This window comes from Protobothrops mucrosquamatus, unplaced genomic scaffold (assembly GCF_001527695.2).
Source record: "Protobothrops mucrosquamatus isolate PMUCROS unplaced genomic scaffold, P.Mucros_1.0 scaffold43, whole genome shotgun sequence".
In the NCBI taxonomy this organism is placed as follows: domain Eukaryota; kingdom Metazoa; phylum Chordata; class Lepidosauria; order Squamata; family Viperidae; genus Protobothrops; species Protobothrops mucrosquamatus.
Genome location: NW_015386425.1, coordinates 2,874,578 through 2,888,302, shown reverse-complemented (window position 1 = coordinate 2,888,302; position 13,725 = coordinate 2,874,578). Strand labels below are relative to the sequence as shown.

General features: G+C 37.8%; 1 protein-coding gene across 1 annotated transcript in view; it reads right to left on the bottom strand.

Moving 5' to 3' along the window:
- Positions 1-2,702: 2,702 nt before the first annotated feature.
- The window catches only part of LOC114922284 (serpin B3-like), a 22,494-nt gene continuing 11,471 nt past the window's right edge, over positions 2,703-13,725 (bottom strand). The window contains exons 3-8 of the mRNA XM_029283252.1: positions 8,978-9,025; positions 8,372-8,515; positions 7,398-7,515; positions 6,363-6,505; positions 5,984-6,139; positions 2,703-3,101 (exon numbers count right to left, since the gene is read on the bottom strand). Coding sequence (XP_029139085.1) covers positions 2,703-3,101; positions 5,984-6,139; positions 6,363-6,505; positions 7,398-7,515; positions 8,372-8,515; positions 8,978-9,025 — 1,008 coding nt within the window. The remainder of the gene's footprint in view (positions 3,102-5,983; positions 6,140-6,362; positions 6,506-7,397; positions 7,516-8,371; positions 8,516-8,977; positions 9,026-13,725) is intronic.

Sequence of the window (13,725 nt, the reverse complement as noted above, 5' to 3'; positions counted from 1 at the left end):
TTGTCTTTATTGGGGTCCATCTCCCTGTTCCTGGGTGGATCAAAGAGGTTCTGTCTAAAGAATAAACCCGAAAAAGACGATTTCAACCCTGAGTTGTTTACAACTTTATTTACCCTAAAGGACGAGTCACAACACGAAAAGGATGACAATTTTCCTTTCTTTCTAAATGCATGGTAAGCTTGCGCTGAGTTTTCTGCCTCCACCAGGCATCAAAAATGGCACTACCAATTTTTAACAACCTTGAGGGGCTGTGGTGTGTAGCAAAAAGGAAAGACTCGTGCAGAGATAATGATTGTCCATGTCCAAAAAAGTGGCTCCTAGTTCACCTACTAATAAATACAAACCCTGGCATTATAATGGTTTGTGTAGATGTTATTAATGTGATTTCATTGCTGTAAGTTAAAGTTACATTTTAAAGAACTTGCCATTTTTAGAGACTATGAGCTGAAGAAAAGAGAAAACCACCATAGTCAAACTGACCAAAAATATCAACAGGCTTTCTAAATGACTTGAAATTTCAGTAGCATTGTTATAGACTGGTAGTTATGAACTGGAGCCCAAGCCACATATTCTATTCTCAGCTTTAAGTTGTTTCTTCTCAACATTTTAAGTCACATGGTCTCTAGAGTTAATAATAGCTAAGTTTAATTTCAGCTGAAGCGTATGATATGATTTTAATTTTCAGTTTATATAACAAGACCTGTCCTCTATGTTTCTTAATCAGGTGTTTAGTGAATCTGCCTGAATACCTTCAATTTAAAAGGGAATATTGATGTGCCTACCCTACAAGGTTCCATCCCAAAAAGGTGCAGGATCCATCCCAAAAAGGTGCAGGAACTCCGTTCTGGGTGTTTTATGACCAAAAAAAAGCCCTGTGAAATACTCTCAAGATATTTAATTCGCTCCCAATGTTTACAACTTCCCTGTCCCATCACCATCACACACACAAACACAGACTTAGTTAACTTTGGTTTGAGGCTAAGCAAAAAAAAAACAAAAAACCCTGAAGATATGACATGTTCTGCAGTCATAATAAAAATTTGTTAGTCGTTATAGTAATTTTGGGAGGAAGTTAAAGGAGTTTGACACAGAAATTGATGGAGTGATAGATTATAAAGTATAATAGAAATAGAAAGGTATTTTTTTGTTTGTTTTGTTTTTGCTTTTTTCTCTTTGTTTTTTTTTTCTTTTCTCTCTTTTCTTCTTCGAATTAATATTTTTATTATTAGAAATGATAGCTATTTTGTAATGAAAGAAGAATAAGGGGAAAAAAGAAGAAATGATATTAATAAATGTTTATTGATTATGTTAAGGAAAAAGGGAATGGGGAGACACCCAAAGTGTTCATTATGTATTTAGCTTAGTAATATGGAAGATAGTAACTGAAATAGTAAAGCTTAATACAGGATTTGGATCTATTTAGATGAAATATTACTGATTAAGAAAAAAGAAGGAATGATATTAATAAATGAATATTGATTGTATTAATGAAAAAAAGGAACAGAGAGACATTTGAAGTGCTAATTATGTATTTATGTTAGCAATATGGAATATAGCAATTGTAACAGTAAAGCTTAATATAGGATTTGGATTTATTTAGATGAAATCTTATTGATGATTGTTTTGACTGACTTAGTTGTACTGAAATACATTAACCTGAATATAATATATTATTAGAGGGAATAGAGAGGGGTGCTTTTCTTTTAACTTTTTTGTATGATTTAATCTGATCTTTACGAGTATGACTTTGTTTTTGGACAATTGATTGCCCTGCCACCACGGTGATTCTTAAGCACTGGTTTGTAAAATGAAAAAACTAATAAAACTTGTTTTAATAATAATAATAAAAATTGTTAGAAGGCATACCAAAAGAAAAATAGGATCATTTCTTTCACAAGTGGTATGCATGCTTTTGAGTCTTCCAAAAGTCTTCATCGGCCATTTAGAAAACAAATCAAATTAGATGAAGAGAGAGCAAGGCAGGAAAGAAGGAGAAAAAGAAAAAGGGGGTCTCCTCTCTTTCTCCATTCCTACTCCAATCCTTCTGTAATATCCAGCCTGAAGGAAAATTTGGAGATTGTAGGGTCGCTGTACAAATGTACTGCTTCGGTAGGCAGGCTACAGCTTTCACAAAGACTCTGGTGACTTTTTTCCTTAAAACAAATAAATAGTTGTATTTGCCCTCCCTGGCCCAGCAACATTTAAGGCCTTTAATCACCCCAAAGGTGTTTTTTTTTAAAGGCAACTGGGCTTTCTTGGGCCAATTGGTCAAAGAAAGTCCAGTAGCCTTTTGGAAAAAGTACCTTTGGGACAACCATGACCTGGATGATTGAGAATCTCCATAGACACTCTTTTACTTTAGGTTTACTCTCTAGGGAACATTCAAAGTAGCACTATTGATTCTCCCCAATTCTTCCCTATTCCATGTGTGAAACCCCAAATATGCACATTTTTCTGTTGAAGAGGAGTTTAATTCGCAGCATAAGAAAGTTTATTATGGATACATAACTTTCGCATTGGAGAGGAATTGCAGAGAAACTCACAAAGTAAAAGCTTTTACCCAGGTAGGCAAATATGAAACTGATTTTGTTCACTTATAAGTTTAGACATGATACTATCCAAGTTGAAATAGAATTCAGAACAGAGAAAGCTCCACTGCTCACCACACCTGGAAAGAAATTTGTTATTATGGCAGCATCTGCTCACTGCGGCTTACAAATTCTGAAGAAGAAAAGGATGACGCGCAAGGGTTTATATATCACAATGATAATGAAAGGGCGATTACATTTCACCTTAGAGTGACTCCCATGACCTATCTCTGCACGAGAGGCACCAGCTGCAACTGCACCCTCTTCACTCATTTCAAAGTAAGTTTTAATCCGCATGTCAGTCACATACAAGCCCGGCTTCCCAGATATGCCAGATAAATTGGCTCTCTCTGGCATAAACATTTCAGTCACTCCCATTGTTGCCAAGTCCGATTTCATCGAATAATCATCTGTCATTTTGAGCTTTGGCACGTAAACTTTAGCTGGTATGTTTCTCATATTTTCTGGAGAAGTCCACTCTTGAAACTTTTCATAAGAGAGAATCTGTATAATCTGTCAAGTAAAATAGAAAACAATCCAAGAGTGAAAAAAAAAATCAGTGAAAAAAAGAACAAGACAGACAGTTTTCCAAAATGCCAAACATCTGCACAATAACCATGTCATTGTTTCGAAGTAACCTAATAATTTATCTGCTGCAATGCTACTTCTTTTCAGGATGCTGAGCAGTGCATGTAGGAAGAAGGTGTCTTGCTCCAGGGTTGTGAATATGTCTGCTTACATAGGATATTCAAACTCTTATAGGCTGCCAGGAAGTCACAGTTTATACATTCCCTGTAACAGAGATTTCTCTGACAAGTAAACAGAGGCAAATAATCCAGACTCCTTGTGAAGGGACAAAAAAAATGAGCCCTTTTAAAACAAAAGGCAGAATTTCAAGAGAAGTGATGGCTGGAGTTCCCACCAATTCCCAGTTCCTACCAACCTCAGATTAAAGTCTGGAATCCCAGAAAAGGGGAGATATGTAATCTCTATAGAGATAAAGGGAAAAAAAAACAAAACCTAGCTTTGCTAAAATTCAACAGATTTCACTGATTTACTCTTTCTCTTAATCCGTTCAACCTAATAGAGGTAGAGGTATGCTGGACATTCATACAAGTTAATTTTTTTTCCATCTAGGTTTTCCTTTTTCCCCCTCATCCATTCACGTCACCCAATAGAGCAGTGTCTTTCCTAAATCATATTAATTCCATATACAGGAATTAAGGGTAGAAGGTGCAGGTTCAGCCGTCAAAATGCAGCTTGTCCCAAATGCCAGGCAAAAGTTCAGTATAGACTCAAGAACCTCCTAGTAGCATGGTGGCAAACCTATGGCACGTGTGCCACAGGTGGCATGCAGAGTCCTCTCTGTGGGCACACGCATGCCGTCGCCCCAGTCCTAGGCCTTCAGCTGGGTTTTATAAAACCTTTTCTCTTTAGGCCTCCACCGCCGTGTGCAAAATAAAAAAAACGGTTCAATCAATCAATCAATTTCAACTTTTCACAGGGAAAAAAAAGATCTCGCAAAGTTGGAATTGATTGATTGAACTTTTTAGTCCCACCCAGTCTGCCGTTACCACTGCAGCCACGCCCACCCAATGGACCACGCCCACCCGGCACCCAATGATACATAAGTGGGTTTGGGGTTGCAGTTTGGGCACTCGGTCTCTAAAAGGTTCGCCAACACTATCCTAGTACCAGCAGGTATCATATTTTCATATATGGTGGCCATTGTTACTAGAATGGCTTAAGAATGGGTGGCAGTTGGAGTAAGAGCACCACACTAATAAAAACTGAATCTCAATAGTACACACACATACACACAGAGAGACACTACTAGAGAAAGAAAAATGTTGTACAAAAGCATACACAACAGTTTGCTTCATCCTTTTTCCAAGATTTGCATAAGCTTGCCTAACAACATGGCTGTGTATTTGATATACTGGTCGATGTAGAAGAGATAGGAACATCTCTTAGACATAAAGTAGTGTTCTCAGTACATCACTGAACATGGGACTAGACACAATCCAGTAGTCTTGGGGAAGACTGTTGGACACAGGAGATAGGTAAAGGAGAATATTTGTAGCTTAGTTGTTTTCTTGCAGAAGTTTCATTATCCAAACTAGGCAATATCATCAATCCTGGTACTAGCACTGATGATGTTTGGGCAATGAAACATCTGCAAGAAAATAATCAAGCTCAGGGAGCACCAAGGACACACACCCCCATAAACACCCGGAATAGATTTGTGCAAAGATGTCCAATACCTCCATGTGGGGATTCAGTGTAAGGAGATATATGTGCCAAGTCACATGGGCCAAGTGGCTGCAGAGAGCCACTCACTGCAAGAGAACAATTGACACCTGCCTTTCCAATTATGATGAGAGAAGGCAGGAATCTGGGAAACCCTCCAATCAGTGGCTTTAAGGAGTGATTGTCTGAAAAAGTATTTTTGCTGATGCTGGATAATAGGCTATATTCTGGATAGTGGCTTTCTATTATTTATTTATTTATTTATTTAGCCATATTGGTAATGGGAGGTCCTCAAGGTAGTATTAGCAAATTTTGGCTAGTGTGGCCATGCTGACTCAGGAATTCTGAGAGTTGAAGTCCGTGAGTCATAAAAGAGCCGAGGTTGCCTACCCCTGCACTAGAAGAACCAAAAATAATTTTGCACCAAATAATTCCTGCTACTCTAGGCTAGCTAGGAACATTGATCTCTAGATTACCATTGCAAGCTAGTCTATTGTTACCCACAAACTAGGGAATATGTTCAGTATATTGACACATTTAGAATACTACTAAATCAATAATACGACTAGTTGTTATACTCTTTTTTTTATAGGTTCGACTCTAGACTCTTAATAAATCCTTATCTTTGTGGTAAAGGACATTAACATACCAAAAATTTTTCAACATCTACACTCAAGTCCCTACACACAAGTCTAGAAAATGGTTCGTATTATATAATTTTATAGTTCGGGAACTTAATACTAGTGTTTTGAGTCCAGGTTAGGGTTGTAAGTCATGCTGGTCATAAGTGAGTCACCATGCCCAATTTTACAACCTTTTTTGTGACAGTTAAATGAATGCAGTGCTTGTTAAATCAATGCAACAGTTGTTAGGAAAATCATTGTCTGCTATGGGCATTTTTTTGCTGCAAATTGGAACATTGGTTTCCAGCATAATGTGGGCTGGTTGCCAAGCACCTAAAATGCAGTTATGTAATGTGGAAGAGTGGGGGGGGGGCACCTGGCCATCATAACCTAGATTCCGGTCATAAATAGCTCTACGGAGATCCGTTATAACTTTGAATGGCCGCTAACTGATTAGTCATAAGTCGAGAACTACCTTTATACATATCAATTTCACTGCAAAGAGTTCAAAACTCAAATCACCTCATCTGTAGTTACACGGCCGTCTGGTATAAAAAAGTAAGAACAGATATCTTCATTTTCATGAGGAAACTCCAGCACTTTCATTGATGGAGTCGTTATAGTAACTGTGTTAAAATTGCCCCGTTGAGTCATCATTTCCACATAAATGCTCTGATCCTATAACAAGGAAAGCAATGCTTAAAAGTAAAAAAATAGCAATAACAGGAATTTCAAGATGAAATGTAGAATATAGTAGGCCAATTATAATACCAATTTTTCACCTCACAATCTGTTAATTCAGGATAATATATAGATTTTGTGTTTCCACTGCGTTCAACAAGGTTGTTACTTTTAATTGTTTGACAGAATTGTGGCTTCCCTGGATTTTCATATACTCTACCTTGGAAGTCCAAAAGGCTGCTTGGTGTGTTTCCATTGGATTAAACTGTGAGTTCCACATTCCTTTGAAATAGACAGCACTTGCTGACAGCAGGAGACATGATGACTGAATGGAGTTAGCAGTCAATACATTGCTGATTACACCTTTCGGGAAAGAAATTGAACGAAAATATCTGCAAATGGTGCAATACTGTCAACCAACTGCTTCTTTCTACAACACAACTTTCGAGTCGGAGAATAGGAAAAACTACATAAAACATCAAAATCCAAGATAAAAGAAAGAGTGAAAATGTAAGTCTAAAATGAACTCATTTCATTCGTTCATCACATTTATGTAGCCACCCATCTCACACAGGTGACTCTGGGAAGTATACAGTAAAAAACAGAACAATATCTTAAAGCAAGAATAACACCAGAGAGGCACATCACACCAGAGAGTGTTTAAAAACTCAGACATAATGGAGCCGTTTTGTGGATTCCCTGTGTCCAAGGAAAGGTTGGCCCCAACTGTGCAAATCCTTTTGCTAAAGCCATGGATGAGGGTCTCAAAAGCTCATAGGACTGGAAGGCCTGAAACTCTGAACCTCTGTTATATTGCAGATTGGCATTGCATTCAGGACCTACCCCAGACCATAGGTTAATTTTCTCTTCTTAAGCACCTTAGCAGGGCATATTCATTGACCCTTCCCCACTCTACAAAACTTTTTGTATATACATCTATATTATTTAAAATTAATGAAAGAACTTTTTGGACCTAACGTTTGCCAAGATTAAAGTGGCAGGTTAAAGTAGACAGGAACTGGCCTCATGCTCAAAGGGCCATCCTCTTCATCTCACTCCATGGTACATCAGTCCATAAAAATACACTGCACACAACTGATTCTTCTTGCAGCAGAAAGTCCATTGTCTGTCCTCCTCCCCCATTAGTTTGCAATGGCTAAACATTCCTTCTTCTTGGTATTCAGACGGGGAAACCCAATGAGACTTCCTAACTGATCAGTGGCAAATGAAATGAAAGAAACCTATAATAACTTACCATGTGTTTGGCTTTCAAACCAGGAATTCATTTGCTTTCTAACTTTCTCAGTTGCATTCACAAAGTCAACGCTTTCCACTTCCGAATTGCATAGCTCTTTAATGCAACTTCTGTAGCTCTGCACCAAATGAAAGAAGACATATCAATATGTTCATTCACCTATTATCACATGCCCTTAATCAATAAATCTAGTTGACACTGGTTATTCGCTTTCTGTGGCTTTCAGCTGGAAAGTTGAAAATAATCCTAGAGCTGGGGAATTTTGGAAGTTAAAGTCCACACATCTGAAAATTGCCAAGGTTGAGAAACACTATCCTAGAGGAATGAAATGTCTAGTGTTTGTATGGTATCATTACCTAAAAAAATTGGGTGGATGTATCTACGAAATCTCCAGAACTTGAGTTCAGCTCAAAGAAAACCTCATTTGTCAAAGTGTTACCTCACTTTATCATCTGCTGTTTAACTGTTTAACGTTTTGTTTGCTGTTATGCAGAAATGAAAATTCATGGAAAAAGAACATGGACCTAGATTTTGACATTACTTCTAATAATGGAGTGATGCATGTTATTGGGCCGAGGTGAAGGAACATTTTCACATGCATTAAACCTAATATGTAACCCAAACTTTTCCCTATGTGTGCATTGCAGTTTGCCAGAAGTTTTATACCTGACCTAACCTAGTTTCCTGCTTCACAAAACACAATACCAGTAGAATTTTTTTAGTAAAGCACCATACTTAGGAAGAGGATCTTCAACAATTCTACATTTACAAAGGCAAGACTTATCATAGTTGTTACATCTAGAGCCATTGCTCCTGTTTTTCTTTTAAGTCAGTTCTAATTAATTCTACTGTCTGAAATACATAGTCAGAAAGATATGTGGCTGCTTTGAGCTGCTGACTATTATGAACATCCACATTGCTCATCCATCAATATTGGACGGAGAGGGGAAGAGAGAAAAAGTGTTCTTTCCTACCTGCAGGACTTCAAAAGTTTTTAATACAAATTGCCGGTGGGCTATCTTCAGCCGATAGCTTTCGGAATGCTGAATGATGGCTGACATGACTTTCTTCCAATGGTTGTAAACTCCGCCAGATTTATCACAGGGACTCCCCAAAAACTTCAAGCAGCAAAGGATAACATATTTATAATCATATAACTATATTTGCCAACATCCTCCAAAATATTTACATTTATCATAACTCAAACAGAACAAGTCATAACAACACATATATGACAATTCTCTGCTAAATGGTTTCAGGGTGTGAATAGATGTTTTATTTTTACAGCAGAAGTCCTCTTAGGGGTCATTGTCCTTGAGATATTCTCCTTTAAAATGCTAGTCTAGGAAATGAACAATTATTCTTAACCATTACCTTGTAGACAATACATGTTGGGCACAATCACTTAAACATCATAACAGATTTGGGTTAGGATATACAATTCTGATTGCCAATATTTAATATTTCTTTACTAAGAAAGAAATTATTTTCTATTTTTCAAGTGCTTAAAATGCTTTATACAAAATAGTTCATTTAATAGAGTTAGTGGTAAAATGAAATTCAACTGATAATTCTCTTACAGGCACATCTGTAGAGGTCTCAGTTTCTGTCAAAGGGAAGCGAAGAACCTGCAAAACAAAATATATCAGTTGTGTCCCAATTTGTCTTTGTTGGGTATAAGATCAAGCTGAAGCTGCCGTACCTAAAGATGAAGCAAGCCTGGAAACAGGGTGGCCAAGAAAAGCTCCCTTAGGGAAAATACTTAAGATGGAACAAAGTTGTTAAGGAAACAAGGAAAAAAATGTCACCTGAACCAGACAAAAGAAGTTGGACCTGAGAATGTGGGAAACCCCACCCCAAATCCTATGAACAAATACCAGACTTGTAAACCAACAAAACAAGAACTTTGGGGGATATGGCTTCCGGTTTGCCATGCGGCCGCCATGGACGGCTGGAAGACTTTCTCTCTCTCCCCCTTTCAGTTTCAGATCGCTGGGGGGCCCTGAAAAGAGCTGAAAGTCACCCCAAAGAGGTGACCAGCAAGGAGGGGCTTTCGCTGGATCGCGGGAGAACAGAAAGTCTCCCGCTGGAACTGGCAATCCCTCCAAATCGGCGGATGAAAGGACCGGCCATAGAAATATGGCTCATCCCTAGGCTGCAGACAGCTGAAGTCACACTCACCATCTGGCAACTTCAAAGGAGCATGGAAAGGACTGGGTGAGATCTACCTCTCTTAAATCCTAATTGCTTTTTTGTACCTATTCAAGCTACTAAAGTACTTTCCCCCCTGTGGAGAAGGAAGGGGGATTTTAGCCCTCCCTCTAGAAACAGCGGCGATTGAATATAAAGGGGAGGTTTTTTAAAAAACATTGAAAAAATCATTGGATCCCAATTGGAACTTTATTTCCTAAAGCTTGTGGATTAAAAGATTTTTGATTATCTACTTTTTACCTTCTATTTTTATTTGAAAGTCTGGGTTTTTTCTCTTAAAATAGAGGAAAAAAACCAGAAGGATTGAAATAACTTTGAGATTTAAAGGAATTCCTTAAACAGTGGAGTGACATCTTGTGGCTAAACCTGGAATTGCAATTTATTATTCTTAAAGAAAAGGGACTTGGCTGACAGTTCAGAAAATAAGACAAGATTCATGTGACCTTGAACACCAGCTGTGAGAGCTTTAGCTCTGTTTTTTATTTACTGGGGGGAAAAACTGTAAAAGTTTTCAATTCAACTCATCACTATGGAAGACCAGGAACAGACCTTTTCTATGGAAGAAATGCAAAAACAAATTTCTGCTATATTGAAAATAACTTACCAAACTTACTAAACTCTTCTTACAGCTGGTGATGAAATAAGAGCTTTCAGGGAAAAATCAGAAAGCGTCTCAGATATGAAAACTCAAACTTTGACTATAACTAAAACCTATCTAAACAGAATACAACAGAAAAAATTGAACAATTAAATATTATCACAGAAGACTAACTGACCAACAAGTACAGACAATAGAAAATTCAGAAAAAAATCTGACAACTTGGATGGAGGAAAAAAACTGCTATATAAATCAGAAGGAATTTGAAGATCAAGAAGAGAAACTGATGGAAGGAAAGATAAACAGTTCAGGACAACTACATAAAGAGAAAATAAAGAGATGATCTGGTAGTCCTGCCAGACCCCTCAGCCTTTCAAAAATGGCGATTGGATGGTCAACTCAATATGACATAATATATACAATAATACAAGAATTCTTTGAGGACCCTGAAGCAAGGACATGGAAGATGATTTGGAAAAGAAAAAAAAGCCAGAATAAGACTGAAGAAGAATGGAGTGTAGCCATATTTAGGAGATATAAAATAGAATATACAAGACTCGTATTTTGAATATGAGATATTGTTATGATGTGAAGATAAAGAAAACTCTTGGCTAATTAAAACCTAGATGCAAAAATATCAACAGTTAAACTGAAATATTGAGTTGTTTATAAAGATAAGATAAAGGTGATTAAGACATATATATGTTAAGAGTGATGTAACGTAATTAACATGTTTTGATGTAGTGATAAGAATGAAAATTATAAGCTTAAATATAAGAAAGTGGACATAAGGAAGAATGCTGAAATGGGAGAAATTTTGGTTATTGAATCTATAATATTTGGAAATTATAATGAAAACAAGAATATTATATTATATTACTAATCTGTTGATATAGAAGTGAGATAGATATGTATCCGGAACACTAGATGGGGGAATTGTGATAAAGGGAATTGGGGTCATTTAAAAATTTGGAAATGATAAATATTAAACATTTAATTTAAATATCAACACAAAATTAAAGCTGGAAAAATTCATAAGATTATTGATGGTCCAAAAGATGGAATGTTAAAATAAATAAGACATATAAAATTATTGATAAATGTTAGAAAGCTATTAAGTAGCAATAGATAGAATAAGAAGTATGCTAATTTAAACAAGAGACAGTATGTATTAAGGGAAAAGAGAGAGGAAATATTGGCTTTAATAGTTGCAGATTTGTATTAATAATATTTGTATGTAATGGAATTATTATAACTCAGATGCCATGTTGCTTTTCAAAGATATAATTGTAACATTGGAAAATTAATAAAAAGGTTTTTTTAAAGGACTTTGGGGGATAAAAGAGATCCCAAAGCCTACCCACTCTGGGAATCATCTTTGAATCCAGACTTAGTGGCTTCCATCCCTCTGGTTAGTGTCTGCCAGCCTAGGACATGGGTAGGTGTGGATGAGAGTATCTGTGTGTGTGCGTACATGCGCAGGTGTGTGAACAAGTAAAGTTTTGCTATTATTTTAAATTCACTGGGTCTCCATGTACCCTCAATAACTGTTTGTGCCTCAGTCTTTGGTTGAAAGTGATTTGAGTGTGGCTGTTTTCCAGGGCTGTGAGTGGGGGAGTGAGTGATCATAAGCCAAACCTGGGAGGATGCATGTAACAGGGACTTCTTAGAACAAATATGTACATTCTCCCAAACATTCACTGATGAAGAGAAAAGGGAAAGGAGGTGCAGCTGTTAAGACATTTGGGATTAAATTAGAATTGACCTGCTTTTTTCAAGCTCATCTTCTTCAGATGTTTTGGACTACACATTTTACCCCACCCCCCACCCCAACAACCTGGCCAATGATAATGGGTGATACAATGGAATTCTCAGAGCTTGGAGGAGAGGATGGATGTTTCCAAAATATTGCAGAACATGAAGAGATGGGACATTCCTTTCATAGCTATAAACAAGTAGCACTACCTCTGCCATGCCCACAAAGCTATCAAGATTGTGTAACCTAACTCTTTTTCCCCTGCTGTTTTTCCCTTGCAAATCTTTCTTTTACTTTTACTCAGAATACAACACTCTTCTCCACTCCTGTGGTCACATATTATAGAATGTCTAATTTTTCATGACGTAACTGGAGAGATGATTTTTCTTAATCCAATCAACTTTTACTTTGAAATGTCTTTGTTGTGCAAACTATAAAAAGAAATGTAAGTCATGTCCCAAGTTCTCTCTCTAAGGCAGCGGTTCTCAACCTGTGGGTTGCGACCCCATTTGGGGTTGAACGACCATTTCACGGGGGTCGCCAATAGAATAGAGTCTCTTGAATAGAGTCTATTCTATTGGCTTTCAAAAGCCAATAGAATAAGAGGGAGTAGCACAGCTAAGGAAAAGGGGGGGAAAATGGCGGACTGCGTTGTTTGGCGACCCCCGTGAAATGGTCGTTCGACCCCAAATGGGGTCGCGACCCACAGGTTGAGAACCGCTGCTAAGGGAATCTTCTTTATCTTGGAATATTTCAAAACATCTTCCTGTCCCAGTTGTTTAACTGAGGTTGAGCATACCAAGGCACAAATATAGAGCCATATTTGCACATGACTGACTCTTCTGGATTCTGATCATTTTGCATCACATTGTCTGCTTGTTAGGATTATGATAATTTTTCAAAAAGGTATTGGAAAAACCATTGCTCTGTGTCATTGTTGCTGAGCTGGAGGGCAGAAACATTTTAGCCACTCATCCTCTCCCCTACTTTACACAAAAACAGCCACTCATATAAAGCTCTAAAACTCAGGAAGAAAGAAAAGACAGGAGTCTTCTATGGGGCATTAAAATAATAGGCCATTGCCATTACTGGATGCCAGGAATTTTGGGAGATTTGTGTATGTGTATCTCTGTGTGTGTTAGTTATGTATTAATTTTACTGGCTTTGGTGTAAATATTCTAACCCACCAGGAGTTTTGTTGGAATGTGGCAGTCAGTAAGAATGAACATTAAGTAAAGAGGTACATAAGTAAATATTTTCTTTGTGCATGGTGACATGGTTATTGCAAAAATGCATAGTTTTCTTTACATTTGTTATATCATTTCCTCACTGAAGATCTATAACAGGCATGTCCAAAGTCCGGCCCGCAGGCCATTTGCGGCCCGCGGACCGGTTTAATCCGGCCCGCTAAGAGCCCTCCCTGCTCTATTTAAATGCGGCCCTCCCACACTTGTCTAGCGGCCCTCCCACACTTGGCCATTTTGTATTGGTTATAGTACATTCTAGCAGCTGCTTGTTCAAGGACTGGCACAAAAGGCCGTGGCTGAAAGGGTGAGTATGCTTCCAGAAAACAAGGGCTTTTGAATCAGGCTAGAGACGTAAAGGCAGGGGAATCTAAAGCAAAAGAGGGCCTTCAAAAAAAAACAACCCCTCCAAAGTTTTCAGGAGACTGGAGGGCTCATCTCTAGGTCCTTCGACCCACCAGAGGCGGCTTACTTTTCTTGACCAGCGCGCGGAGCTGGCGGCTGGCCACGGTGCCGCCG